The sequence below is a fragment of the Solanum dulcamara genome, chromosome 12 (assembly GCF_947179165.1).
Source record: "Solanum dulcamara chromosome 12, daSolDulc1.2, whole genome shotgun sequence".
Taxonomy (NCBI): Eukaryota; Viridiplantae; Streptophyta; class Magnoliopsida; order Solanales; family Solanaceae; genus Solanum; species Solanum dulcamara.
In genome coordinates, this window is record NC_077248.1 from 55,336,085 (window position 1) to 55,358,918 (window position 22,834).

At 37.5% G+C, this 22,834-nt stretch overlaps 1 protein-coding gene across 4 annotated transcripts; it reads left to right on the forward strand.

Annotated features, from left to right (window-relative positions):
• The first annotated feature begins 723 nt into the window (after positions 1-723).
• LOC129877320 (uncharacterized) lies at positions 724-22,259 on the forward strand. Of its 4 annotated transcripts, XR_008763523.1 has the most exons (16): positions 724-1,203; positions 1,416-1,532; positions 1,753-1,880; positions 2,046-2,166; positions 2,293-2,357; positions 2,465-2,578; positions 3,427-3,501; positions 11,652-11,690; positions 11,775-11,846; positions 12,585-12,698; positions 13,411-13,482; positions 13,578-13,614; positions 14,256-14,368; positions 15,166-15,372; positions 21,608-21,767; positions 21,852-22,259. XR_008763523.1 is itself a non-coding variant. In XM_055952807.1 (15 exons), exons 2-15 carry the CDS (start codon positions 1,451-1,453, stop codon positions 21,698-21,700), a joined length of 1,332 nt encoding a protein of 443 aa, XP_055808782.1. In that variant the 5' UTR covers positions 724-1,203; positions 1,422-1,450; the 3' UTR covers positions 21,701-22,259. The 4 variants fall into 4 exon arrangements, 3 of the variants coding, with proteins under 3 accessions (XP_055808782.1, XP_055808783.1, XP_055808781.1); XM_055952807.1 differs by having other exon boundaries at positions 1,422-1,532; positions 21,608-22,259; XM_055952806.1 differs by having other exon boundaries at positions 725-1,203; positions 21,608-22,259.
• Positions 22,260-22,834: the final 575 nt, after the last annotated feature.

The window sequence follows — 22,834 nt, forward strand, 5'->3', positions numbered from 1 at the left end:
GGTTTAGGACCAAACTAGTAAAGAAAATTCTTACCATAAAGCGCTGACCAATTATAGTAGTGTGGCATGGCGCGGAAAACTACTATAACATGATTATGGGTGAAAGAAGTAGACTTTGATTCAACTGGTGCTATCATGACTCTTCTATTTTTTGTTATGTTGTTCAACATTTGATCTATGCCTTGTTTCTTCAACTCATCTTGCAATTTAGGGTGGTGGGTTGAAGTTAGTTGGGTCGGATTTGGGTAATATTAGGGTGATGGGTTATTTTTTAAAATATTGGGTAATTTTATATGATTTGGGGTTTTTATCTAATTGAGGAGTACATGTGATAAGTTTAGTAAGTGTAAAGATATATCATTGTGTCTAACTTAATCTTAGAATTGCCTAAGTCCATATAAAGAGATCATCAGTCCATTTTTCAACAAATGTGAGATTTTTTTAATCCAATCTAACACCTCTTTCACGCCTAGTCTAATTAGATCGTGCATTGGAAATTCAAACGGAGATAAACCTAGCTTTGATATTATGTGAAAATATGATAGCTAAACCTAATTCAATCTCAAAAACTAGTTCACGAGGACACGATTGCTCAAATTCATATAAGAGACCACCAATCTATTTTATCCAATATGTATAAATGATCTTATAGTATAACCAAGGTAAAATTAACTATTAAATGAAAATTGAGGTATTTTGGACACTTTCCCATGAATAAATATTTAGGGTCGTACAAAGCTAAGCAAGAAGTTCTTCCGAGCGCAGTCAAGCTTATCGCTAAAACCTCAGTAGAAGCACGAGTTGGGAGTTGAACAACCTGACAAGCTTTTCACTTTCACCTTCACAGCATACTGTTTAAATTTCTGGTTTGCCCACTGTGCCATATTCTCCCACCATCACTGAAGCACAACTATAATCAATCGTTTTGGATACCCATCAGCACATCTCCGCCCTTACGCTGCCGCTGAAATCTTCGAAACTACCTTATCTTTTCCACTGCACCACACCAGCCACGTCGAAATTTTCACCATAGAAGACCAACCACTCACAATTCCAACATTCTCATTAGCAACTCAAATAGACTTGGAGTTGTATACGGAAAATTGGTATCTGAAACCTTGGAGTTTTTCCAATCAGATTTGAGGTCGTGGTTCGAGTTCCACTCAAGGATTTTGGTCTCAGTAGAGAAAAACAAAAATTCAAGTGAGCAGAATACTTTATTTGAAGTTGCAATTTTTCTACTGTTGTTTCAGTTGATTATTGTGTATATGGATTCATGATTTTGAGTTATAAACTCTATGGAAAAATTAAATGGCTCTGACTATGATTTTTCGGGTTTTGATTTGATTTTTTTTTGTTGCTTAAATTTGCAAGTTGTATAGTATTTTACTTTAAATATATCCTTAAATGCTTAGACGCAGGTAGACTGTCAATTAGAAAGAAGAGGGAGATGAGCGGGACTTCAGCTCTCCTTCAGCTATGGCAAATTCCGTCCTCATCACTGTTTTTCGGACATTCCAAGTTTTCTAAAGGTACTGTTTTGTGTTCTCAATGTAATGAATTAAACCTAAAACACTTTTTTTTCCCGGACTGTTGTTACTCCGTGTGCTTTGGAGACAATTTGCTTTCCCTATATAATCTCCCCATGTACTCATATAGTCATATTGATCTAACATCAAGATTTTGAAAAGACCTGAATTTTGGTATGGGGTTGATAATTGAACTTTTTTTCCAACACCAAATGTGTTGCAGGTCTGTACTTGGTTCCTGTGCGTGTTATGTATCCCATGTCATGTTTCTGTAAGCAAATGCAGACTACTACCTATGAAATTCTTAAAGGAAGCTATGTATCAAATCCACCGAACCAACAAGAAAACAAAGTATAGCTACTCCTTTAATCTCATTTTTGGATTTCTATTACCATCGGAATTAATTTTTATAGTTGGATACTTACCGTGAATTACCTCTGTCCTGTTCTATGAATGCATGCACTGTTCTTTTATTGTTCACATGAAAATTGAATGCAACTACTCATTTTCTTGTAGGAAAAATTGACACCTAAGGTAGAAAATGTAGGTGCATTTCAAAAATTACCCATGGTAATGCCATCTGTAGATATTCTACATTCAGCACTGAAGAAAGCAAAGAGGGTCTCGCCTACAAAGGGTAATCTCCCGCTCTGCATCTATGTACTTTTTACTTCCACCTCATCATTGTAGTATCAATTCTTGTACTTGATTCAAGCATGCACGAGTGAAAGGAATTATTGCGGCTCGTTAAAATGTTTAACAGGCATTGCTAATGCTGCAAAACGTGAGAGAAATAAAGGCGCAAAACAACTTGACGCATTAATGAAGGTGAGATTCTTGAACAGACTAATGCTTCTCATTGGAGGATACATCTTTAATTTTGATATTCTAATACGAAACAGAATTAACATTTATCATTCATTTTATATATGCAGGAGTTGGCTGTGCCCTTGAGGACATACAAAGAGAACTTCCCAAACAAAAAATATTTGCACCCTTATGAACGATCTTTGATTGAGTTAACACTTGGAGATGGAAACTATGAAGATGTAAATTTCAATCACTCTAGTATCTTGTTCCAAGTAATGGTTGTTCAAGGAAATTAAGGTCATCAGTAACCTTTCTTGCAGGGAAATAGCTTTAAACTTTGAAAAATGATTTTTTGACTCTTCAGAAAAGTACATGCAGTTAAATTGGAAGTTTAAATGTCTTTTGTCCTGAAAAATTAAAATATAGTAAAGAAGAAAAATAGGATCAATGGTAGGAGCATATGTCTTGGGGTTTGTAGTGTTTTATGTTGTGTTTAGCTAATCTAAGTAAAGCTCTGAGTTTGTGGAATTATTTCACACGTCTATTTGACAGACATGAAATGATTCTGTTGGGCCTTTTAGTTGGATGGAGTGATTTTCAGGATCTGGATTTATGTTCCAATATTCATCGAAACTAGCATTTTAGATATCCTCAACCCCTCTCAGGAGGTTTATGGTTTTCATGCCTGCACGTGTTAATGAAAGGCTCAACTGTTGAAACTCTAAATTTATCTGAAGTTCCTTATCTTTATTACATTTTGTTCAGCATTTGGGACGTAATGCTGGCACCGTGCTAATTTTGAGTTAATTGATTGAAGCAGACAAACTAATGTATGTAATTTAGTGCTTTTTCTGGTGAATTGAGTTGTCAACATTTAGTGGTACATCAATTTTTTGTCCGTTCTTGTATGATTTTTTTTTGTTTTTTCCTATCAATAGAGCTATCTTCTTTTTTCCTTTTCAAAAAAGAAAAAAAAATGGAGGATGTATATTCGTTTCTCCCTTCTCTTCTCTACCCTAGATATTTATTTCAATATTTTTGGTTTGTCCCCATCACGTCTTGCATCTAAGTTACTACACTTTTGCAGGTATTGGGAAAGCTAGAAGCTTTAAGGAAAAAAGTGGTATCAGTTGGAAAGGAATATGCATCATTATGTGCTAAGGTTGGAAACTAGTTGCATAAAATAATACCCTACTTTGTAACAGTATGCTTTTATCCTTCTCACCTCTCCCCGCTCTCGGATTTTTTATTTTGAAACATTCTTAGGTAAAATAGCCTTCTGGTGACATTCTTCCTTTTGCCCTGTTAAGTATTATATGTTATTAGAAAATCATCCATAGGAGCTATTCATATACTTTGACTTGCATAAAAGATTAGGCTCCCATCCTGTCACCCTTTCTAAATTAAACAAAACTATCTATTCCTAGGTAGGTCAGATTTCTGTCCAATCTCTGTAATTCCTGCTTGTGGCTGGCTTCTTTTCTTTGAGTCTGATCCATTCATCCATAGGAGCTATTCTTATACTTTGACTTGCATAAAAGATTAGGCTCCCATCCTGTCACCCTTTCTAAATTAAACAAAACTATCTATTCCTAGGTAGGTCAGATTTCTGTCCAATCTCCGTAATTCATGCTTGTGGCTGGCTTCTTTTCTTTGAGTCTGATCCATTCATACTCCTACCCTGCAGTGGCCTGATTGGACCTCTTTAGCCAACATTTTAAAATCAGACAGATGCAACAAATAAAATAATCCTCTATTGTTTCTATTGTGGTGGAATATTGAGGAGAGAAATTAGGCAAACTAGTCAAGGATGTTGGAAGTATTTTCAATTTGTTATCTCATTTGTGGTAACATCTTTTGCATGAGCGATAGAAGCACAATTTCTTAATTTCAACTTGACTAGGTCCTATACTTGTTTGGACTAGTGATAAAAAAATGAAGGCTATGTCAAGTATACGAGAATAGATGAACAGGAATTGCACAGAGAGAATTCTGAAGCTCCATCCTCTCCTGATTGCTTATTTTCATGGAAGGTAGTAAGAGGAAAGACCTGTATAAAGTTTTTGTTGAACGAGCTGGCAGCTTTGAACATAATCTGCTCCAGGAATGAGCTGACAGATTTGATTGTAATCTGCTCATCTAAATATGGGATAGCATATTCAGGAAAAGCTGTTAGGAGTTGTTCGAGGAAAAATCAATTAGATGAAATCCCTTGATTCAAGGATCTCCTAAGAATTAACGGCTGGTTAGTCTATTTTGATTGTACTTGTCCTCTTATAAAAACCATATAATTCTATGAATAAAGTAAGGCTGTTCTGTATCTAAAACTTTCATGGTATCAGAGTGAGATTTCTCCCCGAATACTGTATGGCTAAAACAGCCTTTCATGGAGTGCATCTGTCACGACCCAAGCTAGGCCCTAGGCGTGATACGGTGATCGGAATTCCGAAAGACTCCAACCAAGCCTCTTAAAATATCATACATAAGCATTCATAAGGTATTTAAAGCAATAAAGCTAATCATGAAAGCGGAAGTAAAGTCTCAATAGGAATATCTCAATAAAGGAGAAACAACATTAAAGGATGAGACAACATAGACTCCATGAACATCTAACGTGCCTCTACTAACTAGATGGGGGCGTAAGACAAGCTCCTAGCTCACCCATGACAACATAAGAGAAATGAATAAGTCAATGACGCAATGAAAATAAAGTGTCTTGTCTTTGAAGCATGAGGACTCACCACAAGAACAACTGCACTAAGCTCTAGCCACGAATGGGAGGATGAGCATGATCATCGAACCCTACATTATGATACAATGTAGGCAAAAAGTATGCGTTAGTACATGGAATGTACTAAGTATGTGAATAGTATGCATGAACAATAAACATAGGACTTAATCAACATGAATCATGAGATGCAAGATCAATATCTTAAAACATGAGTAAAACCATGAAAACATTAAAACATCATAATCATTAGTCGATGCGTCAAAAACATCATCATCATGAGAACTTTATACCTTACGTAAACTTTTTGTGAGATATATCGTTAACCGACATATGGGATCATGTGAGCTATAACATGGAATTCCGATGTAACTCCCACATCGGGAAGAGAGAAGCTACTTGCCAGTGTAGACTCCGTCATGCTAAGTGGATCCACTAAGCTACTAAGAAATCATGCCTCAACTAATAGGTGATCCTTTCTAAGGAATCAAGCATCTACTGATGGGTGATCCTTCTTCCTGCAGTGACATGTAGTTATGGGACAATGGGATTTTTGCTAATGGTCTCATGTCTCTACTAACGGGTGAGCCTCTTATCTGAAGGTCCACTCGGTGCTAGGTCAACTCTCAATGGAATATCATACATAATATATTATAAGCTTTGAAGATGGTAAGAATCTAGTAATATCAAGTTCAACATAAATACTTGAAAATCATAAGAATAACTCCTTCAACATATCATGATCATAATGAAATTCATATAGACTCTCGCCTCTACTAACGGCATCTAAATCATGATTTCTTTCATATCGTGGGAAAACCTTTCATAATTCATGGTCACTTGTTTGAAACATCATTGAAAACATCATTCTTAACTTTCATGAGTCATTCATAAGCCTTGATAAATATTCATAAAGTATTAATTGAAATTCTTTGAAATTGGTGATTATAATTCCTTGAAAACATTCTTGAAAATAACATATAACATGGGTCATTAAAATCCAACTTCAAATCATGCAATATGATGTGAATTATGCATAATTTGATCAATAATCATAAGATAAATCATAATTAAAAAGACTTAATGAGATCTCATGAAATTAGGGCTTTTAGAAGAAGAATCCATAAGAGAATTTGAGAAGAAAACTTGAGGCTCCATGGATGAAAGGACCCATGGATTCTCACATACCTTAATGAATTCTAGCTTTGAAATTGAAAAGGAGACTTGAGTTCTTGAAACTCTAGCTTGATTTGGGAAGAAGACCTTGGGAAAATCTTTGATAGAAGACTTCTCTTGATTCTTGAAATTTTTGACTTGAAAGCTTTAGGGTTCTTGAAGGAGAAGAGGAACCCTATGTTAGTTTTGAGAGAATTTCTAGATACTTGAATGTTTAGATTGATGATTATGAGAGGAAAACTAGTTAGTGGAATGATATATTCCTTCAAAACACCCCAAATCAACTTAGAATAGGGTTAAAAAGCTTTGGAAAGGACCAAAATAACCTTGGGACGCATGCAGGAAGTTGCTGAAAAATTGTTGCAGCAATCCTTCTTGGAAGCCTTCACGGCCCGTAGTGGCAGTTGTGAAGATGTGATTGCATGACAGGACTTCACTAAATCGGGCATAATTTTTTACTCCGAACTTTAAATGAGGAAAACTTGGTGGCGTTGGAAAGGAGACTCAAAGACCTTTAACTTGATAGGTCATAGGCCACCTAATTCTTTATATACTAGGATATATGATTGTTTGAAATTGACCCATGTAAAATCTTATATCGAAATTCAATCGGTAAGGAAGATTTCAGCTCAACTTTGTGCTAAAGGATTCGTGTGACCTTAAACATCTCCACATCTATTCCCACACTAAAGAATTGACCTTAACTCCCCTAAGATAAAACTGAACAGACCCCTGGACGAACCATCTTCACGGTCCGTGAAAAGCTCAACGGGCAGTTGGGTGGTCTGTGAAGATTGCCTTGGTCAAGCTTGGACGAAGACTCTTGACAGAACGGGGCCGCGGGTCGTGATGGTCTCGACGGGCCGTAGTGTCCCTCGTGAAGCTGATCCATTTTATGGTTTTGAGGATTGGCTTCCACGGACCACTTGACGGTCCGTGACCATGACTACGGGTCGTGAACCCGGTCGTGGTCCTTTGCTGATCTCACCTTCGTTCCTCGGCACTTCCACGGCTCCTTTCCACGGGCAGTGGTGCTGAATACGGCCTGTGATGGGCCTCGTGAACCTCAACAGGTGTAATTTTTTTTTTGAGATTTCATCCTTACATGCCGTTTTTCGACTTTCCAACTTTCGGGGTCTTTCAGTATCGCTCTGGAACATCAACAGAAGACAATAGTTCTTCTCTTGAAGCTTCGATAAAATTTGATGACACAAGGAGTTGATGCCTGTCACATGTCCTTCCAGCTAACTTCTTATTTATTAAACGGGAAGAACTATCTAGAATGATGGGCATACTCTGTAAAGATTGCAATCGATGGCAGTGGAAATTTGGGACATTTGATTGGAGAGACGAAAAAGCTTCAAGTCAGAGACCCAGAGATGAACACCACGAGATCAGAGAAATTACTCGTGATTGTTTGGCTAATAAGTTCCATGGGACCAGTCATATAGGTAAACCTTATCTTTTTTTATCCACTACTAAGGATGTGAGGGAAGCTATTAGGTAGACATATTCTGATGTAGAAAATGCTTAGCAACTTTTTGAGTTAAAAAATTAAAATATGGCAAGCTAATTTGGGTGAGAGGGAAGTTACTGCTTATTATAATGAACTGATGTCTCTATGGCAGGAGTTAGATTAGTGTTACAATGATTAATGAGTCATATGGATAGTGTGAAAGCAAAAAAAAGAGAGGAAGAACTGTTTTGTAGCAGGATTAAATGGGGAGTTTGATGAGGTTAGGTCATGAATCCTAAGAAAAAACCCCGTTTTCCTCACTTCATGAAACCTTTTATAAAGTTAGGAAAGAGGAAATTAGGACGAAAGTTATGTTGAAAGATGATTTAAACCTTGAACTAAAACCGGCTATAGACTCTTCAGCTTGTACAGTGAAAAATAAAGACGAAAAATTCATGGTGCAATCATAGCAAAAAACACTGGCATACCTATAAAACATGATTGAAGATCTATGGGAAATCACCAAACCGGAAAAAGAAAGTAGTTGGTAATTGTGGCTTTTAATCTCAACATAGTCAGGTCTTCAAACAATTTGTTTTGATCAGAGGCAATATCCTTCTCAAGAAACGTCTCCATTCACAAGGGAACACAATTGGAAATTCTGCACAAACTCTTTCAATCTCCAAATTTCGACCTAATGCATCAAATTCTTCTAATTCCTCTTGTTCTTTTGTTGAAGTAGGTAGTGTACCGTCTGCTTTCTTAGCGTTGACGTCAACCAAATAGATTCCCGGATCATAGATTCAGGAGCCAATGATTACATGACATATGGTTCCCATTTTTCTATACTTACACTCCTTGTGTATCCTGTGTAGGGAATAAAAATATCAAGATAGCTATATGTTTTTTCTTTGTAATCGTTGGAAAAGGAACTGTTAAACCATTACCATCTCTCACACTTCATGATATTCTTCATCTTCCAAAACTCTCATGCAGTCTGGTTCTATTAACAAATTAACGCTTTCTCTTAATTGTAGTGCTATTTTTTACTCTGATTTGTGTGAAATTGGAAGAGGAAAAGGGACTTACGTATGGTGTTCATCGACCTAAAAATAAGTCTGACAAAGTCCCAAGTGAAGTTCTATAAAGATGCTTGGATGCTAGAGGTGTATCCGTAGCATACACCAGGGTTATTTAAGACATGTACAATAGAGTCAAGACTCGGGTAAGCCGGTAAGGACAGTGGGAAGAGACTCAGAACACTTCTCCGTCATGATGGGGTTGCACCAGGGATTGGCTCTTAGTTTGTTTCTGTTTTCTTTGGTGCTGGATGAATTAACGTGACATATTCAAGGTGAGGTATCTTGGTGTACGTTATTTGCGGAAGACATAGTACTAATTGATGAGATTTGAGGCGGAGTTAATGTTAGGTTGGAAGTTTGGAGGTAGACCTCAGAGGCTAAAGGGTTCGGTTGAGCAAGACCAAAACTGAGCACTTGGTGTGCAGGTTCAACAATGTAATGAATGAGGTTGACGTAGAAGTGAAGCTTGATGCACAGTTCATCTCCAAAAGAGGAAGTTTTAAGTATTTCGGCTCTTTAATCCAAGGAAATGGGGAGATCGACCATGATGTATTGGTGTGGGGTGGATGAAATGTAAACTCGCCTCTAGAGTCTAGTGTGATAACAATATACCAGTAAAACTTAAAGGTAAGCTCTACAAGAGGCTGACTCTGTTGTATACGACAAAGTGTTGGCCATGGATGGCGGAGCAACTTCAGTTAGAAGTTCCGCTTGAGTGGAATGGTTTTTGGTACTCTCTTTCATATCCTCCTCTACTTGGTGACTGACCTCTTCCTTTCTATTTAGAAAGTGGAACAGAACTAAGAACTCCCTAGAAGATAGGAGTTGCGAAAATGAGGTTGCTGAGATGGATATGTAGAGATACTTGGAGAGATAAGATTAAGAATGAAGATGCCGGGACAAAGTGGGAGTGGCCTCTGTGATGAACAAAATGAGGGGGGCGAGACTGAGATAGTTTAGACATATGAAAAGAAGATGCGCAGATGCTCCAATGAGAAGATGTTTGAGGTTGGTAGGGTGGGTGCAAAGAGCGGTAGAGGTAGGCTGAAAAAAAGATTGGGCAGAGGTGATTAGATAGGTCATGTGCATCTTCAGCTTACCAAGGACATGACCTTAGATAGGAAGATATGGAGGTTGCGAATCTGGATAGAAGGTAGTTAATTGTTGTCTCGCTCTCCTCCGTGGTAGGCTTAGTTGGTGGGTAGATAGTATTAGCATTATTCTCCTAATTTCTTGTTCTTCGAAAACTGCTACTACCTGGCTTCATTTATCACATGATTTTGCTTTGTATGGTATGTTGCACTTTCTCTATTATTTGTTATGCCTTGTTTTACCTCTGTATTGTCTTTTTCAAGCTGCCTTGTTAGTGCCGAGTCTGAGTATCTATACATGGCACACAATGTTTGTGACTGTGGATCAAGAGATTTTTGGAAGAACTAAGGAGGCCTATGAGTTTGCCAATGAAGTTGTATTGTGTCAATAAGGCTTCCATAAGCATTGCTTCCAATTCGACATGATAGAACAAAACATATTGAAGGGGACACACTTGATTAAAGATGGAAATGTGTGTATTCTCTTTGTTCCAACAACTGAACAAGTTATAGATATTTTCACTAAGTTCACTACTTTTGAGTCCTTTATTAGCACGTTCAATATTTATATGCTCACATGAGGGGGTGTCAAATGAGCTGGTAGATTTGATCATACTTTGCTCCGCGAATGAGCCGACAGATTTGATTATAATCTACTCCTTTAAATATGAGATAGCAGATATTTTTAGGAAAAGTTGGGAATTATTCTAGGAAAATTAGTTTAGATGAAATCCCTTGATTCATGGATCTCCTAAATATTAGAGATTGCTTAATCTATTTTGATCGTACTTATCCTCTCATAAATACTCTACAATTCCATGAATAAAATTAGGCTCTTCTGTATCTAAAACTTCCAGTTTTAGTAAAGTGGCAATAGAGGATAACAACATTATTGCTTTCCCACCCTTGCTGAATTGTCGCTCATCGTCGATTGGTGGTTAGGGTTCACAATCTCTCATGCTTTCAGTCAGTAGTGTTCAGTTAGATTCAGCCTTACCCCCCCACCCCCCCCCACCCCACCCCCCACCCCGGAAAAAAAACTGCAGAAACCACAAGTCCATAACTCTCAATGGAACATACAATTGAATGAGTCTTCTTGTTGGGAAAAGGTGCCCCTGTCAAGTTAGCCTTTCCTTGCTGCAAGCGCATTCTCCATTCCAATTACTTAATTCAACTTCACTACCTTCCTAACAATTAACACTACATCATTACCAGTTTTATGTAACTAATGGACATGGTCACAATCTTTTCTTTCAAATACATTTAATGGATACAAAGGTCTCAACAATGCATCAGGATCCCTTGGGCTGTGTTTACAACCGATACAAATTTGGAGTAGAGAAATCTTTTGATTTCAATGCAATAAATTCCAAATCCATTTTTTGTATCTATATATTACATCAACCATGATAAGAAGATATGCAAGATTAAATAGTGAATTCAGCCAACGAGTTGTTTTGTATTTTGTACAGACAACAGAGTCCTATAGATATGAAATGGTATACTTGACAGCAACACAAATTTCCAATGAATGCAGAATGGACTTTGCATCCATCAACCACTAAAAAAGAAAGCACCAAATAAAAATGAAAAGGAGACCAGACGATACACGATCTTGAGAATATAGCATGCTAACAACTCATGTTTGTTACAGATGTTATTATGTTCTATTTTCTCATTATTGATTTGATGAATATTTAAGAAGTGGTTACTTTCTACCTTTATAATTTATATTTCTATTTAAGATGCAAATCAATTAATTGATGCAATTTGTGCCAGTCATTATCTAAACGAGAAGCAGAGGAGCGACTGAATGAGGTAGTCTGATAGTTTCGTTTTTACTGAATTATATAGTTATCTGATATAATCCATAAGTTGATCTGTGAGAGAGCATCTTTGTAGGGATTGAAAAGAGTTGAGGAAATATTTGATCGTGATGGAAAAGCTGTTGATGAACTATTGAGCATTGCCAAGGTAAGACCAGTTAGGGATAACCAACCTAGACAGTATGAGTCTTGTAGCTGAACTAAAAGTAGAAAAACAGGTGGTTAGATCTATGTTCACATTAGTATACTGAAAACTGGAATGAAATCTCAAACAATTATTAGTGCGAACCTTCAATTCACACATCAGAAGGATGTCCCAAAAAAAGGGATATGATGCATTACATCAGTGTTAACATAAGCAAAAAGCGCAAAAAGCTTTAAGGTCCGTTGGGGCTTTAAGTGCAAATGAAGTGTGGGTTTTAATGAAAAAAAACGCAACTGGAGAAACATACAAATATATATGTTTAGTCCAAGAATAATAATTATAAGTATGAACAAAAAATATATGGACAAAGAAACTGATTTTTTGTAAAGGATAAAGTGAAATATCAATTGTTTAGTGTTGCCTCTTCAGGAAAGTGTCTTAGAGCCTTGATGACGACACTGAACCGCACATTAAGCGAAGCAAAGCGCTCAACATTTTTTGAGTCTTGCTTCAGCTTAAGCACGCTCCTTTGAAAACATTAATTACATCAAACATCTGTATCCATGATTTTACAACAAAATAAAGTAACATTACATGTCACGATAGCTAGATTCCTGATTGTGTGGAAGCTTTTTAGTTGGACTTCCTAATAGATGATTATTAAACAATGGTCTTTGCTTTCATAATTAAAGAAAAGTTGTAGGATTTCTGCCAGTTTCTGACAAATTTTACTGGTGGCAGACATTACGGGCAATGCCAGTTGTCAATCTGGAAACACCAACTCTCTGTCTTGTTGGTGCTCCCAATGTCGGAAAATCATCTTTGGTTCGCGTACTTTCGACAGGGAAGCCTGAGGTATGTACTAAGTTGGTTAGCTTTCATTCCATTTTTACCTTTTTTTTAATGGGATAAGGGATTTCACCCATCATTCTTTAGATAGTTAGACGTAATAATATGTATGCTCTTGTGGAAGGCAAAGTTTCCAGAATTGCTATCTGTTGAGAAAAAGTTAGTGCTAGTTTTTAAAACTGTGGTTTTAACTTGGTGTGAAGAAACTTCTTATTCTGAAACTTGGCTTGCCTTCAAATGCTTTTCTAAAATCTGGCCCTTATTTAGTTTTGCTAACTCAAGTCTCAAATGTTAGTATGTGTAAAAGTAATATTTAGGAAAAAGTGAGGTGGAAGATAAGCAATGAGATGGAAGCTTATGAAATGACCAGATATGATCATAAACTAACAATTACTACCAGTCAATTTAGTTTCCTCTTTATCTAATCACTATTTCTTCAGTTGTTTTATCTGGCTTATGATAAAGATGTTTCTTATACTAGTTTGGCAATATCATAGGCATGGATGCATTGGCAGACATGTCTACAGCTTTACGAATGAGTAAAAGGAATTTGGTTTGATGTTTTGACTAGAACTAAATCCTATCTATACATACTTTCTTGCATGCCCCTACCAATAGAAAGTTTTCGATGTACTTTCTCCAGTTGATTGCATCTTTTCATCACATACTTTTTTTTTTCCTTGATTGAGTTCCCAGTAATGTCACTGAATATTAACAGATCTGCAACTATCCTTTCACAACTAGAGGAATTCTGATGGGTCATATTAATTTGAGCTACCAGAATTTTCAGGTCAATCTGTATTTCAAAGTGAAAATTTTATCTCAAATGCTTCTTACCTTTTTGCTTCTGCTGCTATTTTACTGATTAAGCATTTTTATCTTCAGGTTACTGATACCCCTGGTATCTTAAGGAGATCTGATGGTAAAAATTTCTTCTTGATTTACCATTCGAATCTGAATGCATTTACTTTCTCCTAAATAATATAAAGAAGCTGATGGCACATCGTCACTTTTGTTAGTGGAAAAGATTGTTTGTAGGATATGAGATGTACAGATTCTCTTGGTTTATTTGTGTATAGTAGCATGTGTTTTTGAGGAAGTGAGTTAGTTGGACTAGAACTTGGCATACTATTAACCGAAATTTTACCTTTCTTGCGTGCAAAATCTTTTGGTTAAGTGTACTACTTAGATGACAAATTATTATACTTATAGCTGCAATTTTGCTTGTCCAAGTAACAGGCTAATTCTCCAAAAACTAAAATAAAATTGGCTTGTTTGAGATTAGAAGGTATTGCTCAATTTCTTTATTAGAATGAATCTAGTGATGGAAAGTTGTCTGGAATGGGTGTAAATATAAATTTCCACGTTTTGACATAAAAGAAAAATAATGCAACTATAATCTTCTTTTTGCTAGCTGTTTAGCAATCAGTGAGAACATTACTCATAATTCTCTAAATTTCTTTCTTATAATCTGGAATTTTGTGTTCTGTTGTCATGGATTACATCTCTTATCGTTTTATATTTGTTTTTAACAATTTTTCCTTATTTTGATTGAACCTGCAGTGGACAGGAATAACTTGGAAAAGTTAACACTTGCTGTTCTCACTCATTTGCCAACTGCAGTACTTTATGTTCATGATTTATCTGGAGAATGTGGGATGTCACCTTCTGATCAGGTATCTCAATGATTTCTATGTTTCGATTTTTACTGGAACTTTGATCTTCAAGTCCACTGGTGGAGAGATAGATTCTTTATTGTTTTATACCGGAATGGTTTAACCTGGAGGTGGGATCTATTATATATCCGAAATATAAATTTTGCACGTGTTAGAACTTGTATATTCCTTATTCTGATAAACTATTTTACTTGATTCTCCAAATAATGAGAAGATGGATAAAATGAGAACGGTCATGAACTAGTGTAGTGTATATGGACAAACAGTTGACGTACTAGAACTTGCATATTAGTGATTTAGGAAAGCTATTCTCTCCAAATAATGAGAAGATGGATCATATGAGAATGGTCATGAGCTAGTAAAGTGTACATATTTTCTCTATCAGAAGCTAGTAAAGTGTACATATTTTCTATCAGGAGCTAGTAAAGTATAGTAGTAGGCAGTAGCTGTGCTATATAAGAGATTCCAGTGAATACTTACCGTCACTTTCAAACTGTTTTATTGATTATAAAACTGTTTTCTTGTTTCTTCTAATTTATTTGGGGATTGGCTGTCCCTACATAAGAGCTTCTGTCTGCTAAACAAGAAATTGTTTTCTTGTTTCTTCTGTTTGATTTGGGGATTGGCTGCCCCTTCCCAAACATGCATGAGTTGTTAATGTTCATCATTAATCTGGAAATCTTAGGAGAATGTCAATACACTTTGTGATACTGGTTTTTGCTACAACCAATTTTTAGTCTTCTCTATCTTTTCTCATAGTATAGAAAATGGTTGATTGCTAAGTATGGTTTATGCAGTTTGTGATCTATAAGGAAATGAGAGAGAGATTCAGCAGCCATATTTGGCTTGATGTCGTGTCCAAATGTGACTTACTGCAAGTATCTCCTGTCATCTTTGCAACAGATGATTGTAATTCTGATAACTTTGAGCTGGTGAGATATAGGAAGATGGGACCTGATGGAGCCTTAAATGTGTCGGTAAAGAATGAGATTGGTCTTCATGAGGTACCATTCTGTTCCCCTTTATGCTATTATTATAGAGGAATGAGCAGGTTGCTTAACTTAAACCTGTATGCGTTTCCTAAGTGTCTCGAAATGCTAGTGTTAGAACTTAATTCAAAATTTGGGAATTCACTTCGCAGTTGAGATAATTATTGCTTCTTACTGGTGATAATTTGGCCATCTATGATCCTCCGGGAGATTCAAATTGCTCCTCTAGATCATTCTCTATGTCATTTGATATTGAATGACACTTCTAAGAGATTTGACAAGTTCACAGTTGTTCTATGTACCTGTTGAGTGCTGTTGTCTAAAAATTACATGTATTCAAGAACATCTCACTTAATTATATACCTCACAAGGGCTTGGAGTTTTCTCCCTCCTAAAACAATGCTCTCAGGCACTAGTTTTGAGGTACGTTACTGACTGAAGTTTTTTGACTTCACTTGTTGGTTTTCCGGCAAAGCTTTCACTGTGGTGTTTTTCATCAATCACTGCTAATTGATTGCTGGAAAGCTTTGGCTGAAGGCATCAAAATAGTTAACACAATTTATCTTATTCTGGGGGTTAAGTAGATATAATCGAAAGTCACACCAAATCCGAACAGTGGTTTGTATGGTAGAACATTGTAAGAATCTGATGAGAAGGATCATTATTAGCATGAAGATTCTCTTACGGATATGTGAGTTACTTCATTAAGTGTCAGAGAATCAAGGTAACACCAGTGTTGTTAAAAAGCGCTGAAGTGCTCGCTTAAAGCGAGAAGCGAAACGAGGCGACAAGCCGGCACTCTAATGCCTTGAAGCGAGGTGATATTGAAAAAGCGTGCTCTTTTGGGTAGAAGCGAGAAGCGCGCTTTTTATAAAAGCGAGAAAAAGCTTGCTTAATTGAAATAAAGCGCTACTAGGGTGTTTTTTTTAATTTCTGTAAAAATACTTACAGTTAATTATTCCAATTATTTTCCCTCCTATCGACTACTGCTGTGACTGCTACTGAAGGTTAGTTCTTCTCTTCTTCTTTCCTCTCTTCTCTTCTCTTCTCTTCTTCTCTTTTTCTCTTCTTCTCTTCTTTTTCTGTTTATCTTCTGCGCGACTGTTGCTGAAGGTAACTAGGTTTTTCTTTCTTTCAATTTTCTGTTTGTAATGCTACTTTCCAAGGGAGAGACTGCATCCCTTTCCTTCGGTAGCTATTTTGGTTTCCCAAGGATAGCGGTAGCTGGGGCAAAGCCCACTTAAGTAGCGTTATTCTATTCTTTTTTTTTCCTGATTTGAGGTTCTCAGTATTCTCTGTTTGTAATGCTGTGTGTATGCTCTGTTTTTATTGTTTTGTTGCCAGTTGCTCTGTTCTGTCTCTATTTCTTTTTTCCTTTGTTTTTTTGTTGTTTTGACTTCTGTGATTGAGATACTGTTATGAATTGTGAGGATTATTGCTATCTATTTACTTTTTAATCTAAGAATTGAAAGATTTGCTTAATATGTTACCTCTATTGAGTTCTTGATTATTTATCTATACATATTTAATTTTTTTTATTTTTATACTAAATAGTGTTTTTTCTGAAAAAAGCGTGCGCTTCGCTTCACCCTTCTCGCTTCTGTGAAGCGAGCCCTCGTCGCTTTTTTCTGCTTCTCGCTTCTTAAAACACTGGGTAACACTTTTAAGAGGTGGAAGAATAGGGACCACTTAGCGAACTTCTTCTACTTTCTGAAGTTCAATAGATATGGTTGATTTATACATCATAGGTACATCTGTAGCCTCCAAAGAACCTCCCTTCGGACTTTGTTGTAAGGCTTTTCTAGGTCGATGAACATCATGTGTAAGTCCTTCCTCTCCCTATACAGCTCTACCAGTTTCCTTATGAGATGAATGAATTCTGTAGTTGAGCACCTCGACATGACCCTGAACTGATTTTCAGAAATAGTCACGCCCCTCCCCACCTACATCTCCGCCACCTTCCCAATTCTTCATAGTGTGGCTTAGCCGCTTGATATCCCTGTTGCTGTTGCAATTCTGAAAGTCACTCTTATTCTTGTACAGCAAAACCATTGGGCTCAATCTCCATTCTTCCGACATCTTTGCCGTCTTGAAAACGACATTAAATAACTCAGACAACCACTCTATACCCGCCCTGCCTGTGCTCTTCCATAATTCCATTGGGATCTCATTCCCCCGTCGCTCTACCCATACACATCCTAAGAACAACACCCTTAACCTCCTCAACTCTTATACGCCTACAACACCCATAATCACGTCTCTTTGAGTGCTCCAACTCCCCTAGCATATGCCTCTGTCCCCTTCCTCGTTCAAGAGTTTATAGAAATATGATTGTCATCTCCGTCTAATGAGTGCCTCCTTCACTAGCACTCTGCCATCCTCATCCTTGATGCACTTCATTTGGTCTAGGTCACGGGCCCTCGTCTCTCTTGCTTTAGCTAGCTTGTACAACTTCTTATCACCACCCTTGGCCTCTAATTCTAGAAGATGCTGAAGCTTCAATAAATTTCATAGGTTCCTTGTGAAGAGATGTAACTAGTTCTTGCATGATGAACAAGACTTTTGAATTGTAAATAGGGTGGCAAGCATTTAGGGAATGCTGCGATGAATATGCTCTTACAATTATTTTTTTAAAAAAAGAGCATCTCAATAATTTCTTGGAAATTGCAAAAAAAAAACATCTCACTAATTTTATAGATTATCTCTTTAGTCATCTAACCCTTTTTGGGTTAACAAGTATCTTATGCTCACACTTGCAATAGTTTATTTGGAATTGTTCTGTTTCTTTTATGAAAGTTGATATCCCTTGGCACTTGGCAACGGGATCTGATCATTTCGGCAAGTTGCTAGTCTTTTTCAACATGGACACAAAATACATAGCTTATGAGCACCTATCTGATGTTAACCATGAATCGTTAGTTTGTTTTTATAAAGATTTAATTCTGTGTGAGAAGTAGAGGCAGAGACATAAACATGGCTGTTGAGTTTTTTTACTTAATATTAATCTCGTCGAAGTTGCTATCACTATCCATAGTTTCTCGGAGTTCGTCCTATAGGCTAATAGAACTCAATAGTCAGCATGAAGCGCTATGTTATTTCCCTGAAGTTATTTCTTCGTTAGATTGATATAGCTTGTGTTTAGGAGACTAGATGGGTAGGCACCAAAGCTCGGGATGTAGACGAGTTTAAATTATGGTACTTAGGAAGCTTTAGAGATAGGAATGGAGTAGGTATTCTAGTCGACGCGGATCTTAGGGAGTGCGTGATGGAGGTAAAAAAGATCAGTGATATGATGATGTTTATTAAGCTAGTTATAGGTAGGCTTATTGTAAACATTGTTAGTGCGTATGCACCCCATGTGGGCCTGGATGAGGAAGTCGAAAGGCTCTTTTGGGAGGATTTGGATGAGGTAGTGAGAGGTATACCGAGCACCAAAAAGATTTTCATTGGTGGAGATTTCAATGGTCATATCGGTACAAATTCTAGTGGTTTTGATGATGTCCATGAAGGCTTTGGTTTTGGGGAAAGGAATGGTGGCGGGGCATCTCTACTGGAGTTTGTTAAAGCTTTTGAGTTGGTTATTGCTAACTCGTGTTTTCTGAAGAGAGAAAATCAATTGGTCACCTTTACCAGCTCGGTAGATAGGACTCAGATTGATTACGTACTCCTCCGAAAGAGTGATAGAGGCCTTTGTAAGGATTGCAAGTTCATTCCAAGTGAAAATATTACTACCTAACATAGACTTTTAGTGGTGGACTTGGAGATTAAGAGGGATAGGAGAAAGAAGACCCTTTATGACCAATTGAGGATTAGATGGGGGCCCTGACTCCCCCCCCCCTTTCTCGGAAAATGGGGGAGAAGTTGATTGGTTTGGGGGCCTAGAGTAGTAGCAGGGAGGTGAACAACATGTGGGACATGACTGTTGGTTACATTAGAAAAGCAGCTATCGAAGTTCTAGGGGTTTCGAAAGGAATCTTTGGTGGTCGTCAAGGAGATTAGTGGTGGAATGGGGAAGTTCAAGACAAAGTGAAAGCTAAGAAGTTTGCGTAAACGGAATGGTTGGAGTGCGTGGATGAGGATGAGAGTGTAGGCTTAAATATATCTACAAGAGGGCCAAATTGGAAGCGAAGTCGGCAATCACCAGTGCAAAGACAACAACTTTTGAACGCTTATATGACAAGTTAGGGGAAAATGTGGAGATAAGAGATTGTATAGGCTCACCAAAGCGAGAGAGAGAAGACTGCGATTTGGATCTAGTAAAGTACATTAAGGACGAGGAACGCAAAGTGCTAGTGGATGAGACCTCTATCAAGCAAATGTGACAAACTTACTTACACGGACTCTTAAATGAAAAAGGAGACAGAGACATTGTACTGGGTGATTTGGCGTACTCTCATAGTCTCCGGGACTTTGGGTACTGCAGGTATTTTAGGGTTGAGAAAGTTAAACGTGCTATTAGCATAATGAAGAGGGGGAGAGCAACCAGGCCTGATGAGATTTCAATGGACTTTTAGAAGAGCACTGACAAGGCAGATTGGAGTGGTTGACTAGGTTGTTTAATGTTATTTTGAAGACAACTAAGATGCCTGATGAATGGAGGTAGAGTACTATGGTTCCATTATATAAGAACAAGGGTGATATCCAAAACTGTAATAATTACAGGGGTATCAAATTGTTAAGCCACACGATGAAGATATGGGAGAGAGTGGTGGAGATGAGGGTGAGGAGAGGAGTGTCAATCTCGGAGAATCAGTTTGGATTCATGTCGGGGCAGTCGACTATTGAAGCAATCCATCTTATGCAGAGACTGATGGAGAAATTTAGAGAAAGAAAAAGGGATCTTCATATGGTATTCATTGATCTTGAAAAGGCCTATGACAAAGTTCCAAAGGATGTTCTCTGGAGGTGTCTGGAGGCTAAAGGTGTCCCGATGGTATATATTAGGGCGATAAAAGACATGTATGCTAGAGCCAGGACTCGGGTTAGGATAGTGAGAGGTGACTCAGAGCATTTTCCTGTTGAGATGGGACTATATTAAGGATCTGTACTGAGTCTGTTTCTTTTTGCCTTGGTGGTAGATGAGCTAACACGGTCTATTCAAGAGTAGGTTCCATGGTGTATGCTATTTGCAGATGATATAGTGTTGATTGATGAGACTCGAGACAAAGTTAATGATAGGTTGAAGATTTGGAGAGTAACTCTAGAGTCCAAAGGATTCAAATTGAGTAGGAACAAAACAAAATACGTGGAGTGCAAATTCAGTGTTGCGATGGATGAAGAGGATATGGAAGTGAGGCTTGCCAATCAACCTATCTCCAAGAGAAAGCTTTAAATATCTTGGATCTATCATCCAGAGTAGAGGGGACATCGATGATGATGTCACGCATCGCATTGGGACAACATGGATGAAATGGAGGCTTGCCTCTGGAGTCCTATGTAATAAAAAGATACCACCTAAACTTAAAGGTAAGTTCTACAGAATGGTGGTTAGATCGACGTTATATAGAGTGGAGTGCTGGCCAGTCAAGAACTCACATGTTTAGAAGGTGCATATTATGGAGATGAGGATGCTGAGATGGATGTGTGGTCACACCAGGAGTGATGAGATTAGGAATGAGGTTATTCGGGAGAAAGTGGGAGTGGCCCCTGTGGCAAACAAGATGAGAGAAGTGAGGCTGAGATGATTTGGGCATGTGCAGAGGAGGGATGTCGATGTACTAGTTAGGAGGTGTGAGCAGCTGGATTTGGAGGTTATGCGGAGGGGTGGGGTAGATCGAAAAAGTATTGGGGAGTGGTGATTAGACAGGATATGACGCTACTTCATATCACCGAGGACATGACCTTAGATAGAAATGAGTGGAGGTCGCGGATTAAGGTAGAAAGCTAGTAGGAATAGAATGATGTCTTGCATTGTGACGGTTTATGATTGGTCCTAGGTCTAGGCGTGTCATTGTAGTTGTGTTATTGTCTTTTATCATAGTATGTTGCAATTGTCATTGTATTTGTCTTGTAAAATTTTATCATATATATATATATATATATATATATATATATTGGTTTTTTCCCTTACTTGGGGCAGACACTTTTGAGCCGAGGATCTTTCGGAAACAACCTCTCTATCTCCATGAGGTAGTGGTAAGGTCTGCGTACATTCTACCCTCCCACACCCCACTTGTGGGATTTCACTGGGTATGTTGTTGTTGTTGTTTCTTCGTTAGTATGTTCTGACATCTTCATTGGGTTTTTATAGTTGAAGAAAAGAGTTTACGAGCTGCTTGTTTCTCAATCAGAAAGGATCAAAAATCAACAGAGCAACGAGGAAGAGCCGGAAGTTCCAAGCTAGTTGATCTTATGAATTCCTAACAGATCTCTCTAACCTGCTGGAATTTGGCTGCAGGTTTTTGCGCTCGGTAATTAGCTGGATCATGGTCTATCATGTATGTTCACATGTACATTAGTGATCAATCTGTTGTGACACTGACACACATTTCCAGGTCCAAGAATACGAGGCAGTTGGACAATTAGGTCCTCTTTTGCTTCGCTTCAAGTCTCATCTATAAGATACCCAGATCATTTGTCAAATAGTGCAGATGGGGGTTGCCATATCAGTCATTCCATTCTTTAAGCTTTAGTTATAGCAATCTTTGACAAGTTTTTAGTCTCTGATTTATGGATATGATACTGAGATGCATTGGGAGGTTTAAAAGGTCTAAATTTCCGAAGCACTAATATTGAACCATCTTATATTTACAAGTAGAAATTGAGTATGCACTTGTCATTAATGAATAAGTGTTCTGTAAAGTTAAGTTGTACATTATTACGCTTGAGCTAAAGAAGGAAAGCCTTGTTCTTCTCAGGAATCTTATAACCTTTGAGTTGCGTGATGTATTAGTGATTTTACATATTTTTGCTAACATGATACTGCTGTCTCAACAGTTAAATATAGGATATTTATACCCAGCCCAATATACTAGTACTGGGTTCTTTGTTTGATTGAGCCACAGACAAGTAATGGATGCAAACATTGACAAAAAAGCAAAGATGTTTTGGCCATCCCCATAGGGTTGGGAAGTTGGGATTACCTCCAGTGATCTCTGCTCCAGTATTTCTCAATGGTAGTTTGAGATTGTGCCAGCTCAGAAGACTAATATCTGAAGGCTACAATTAATATTTACAAAAAATTCAAATTAACGTGCGTCAACTTCTTTCTCATCTATTGTTGAAACTATTACCCATTGAACACCATAATAAACACAAAACCACTGAATCCCACCATGATAACAAGCATTTAAAACTCCAGCCAACAAGTTCTTTATTTTTTTTGGAGAAAAGTATATAAATTAGTGTGATGATTGTTGAAGAGGGCTAAAGGATTTTTGATTCAGCCCACAAACACAGGCGGACCCATGTGTCTCCTTGAGGGTTACAAAATGAAGTTAATTTACAGCTCTTGCACCCGTTAACTTTAGAAAATTAT

Bases quoted from the DNA above. Each gene is read 5' to 3' on its own strand.
- LOC129877320 (XM_055952807.1), top strand. From the start codon at position 1,451: ATGAGCGGGACTTCAGCTCTCCTTCAGCTATGGCAAATTCCGTCCTCA. The intron at 2,358-2,464 runs GTGAGATTCTTG...TTATATATGCAG, and splicing joins AACTTGACGCATTAATGAAG to GAGTTGGCTGTGCCCTTGAG. The intron at 12,699-13,410 runs GTATGTACTAAG...GAATATTAACAG, and splicing joins TTTCGACAGGGAAGCCTGAG to ATCTGCAACTATCCTTTCAC.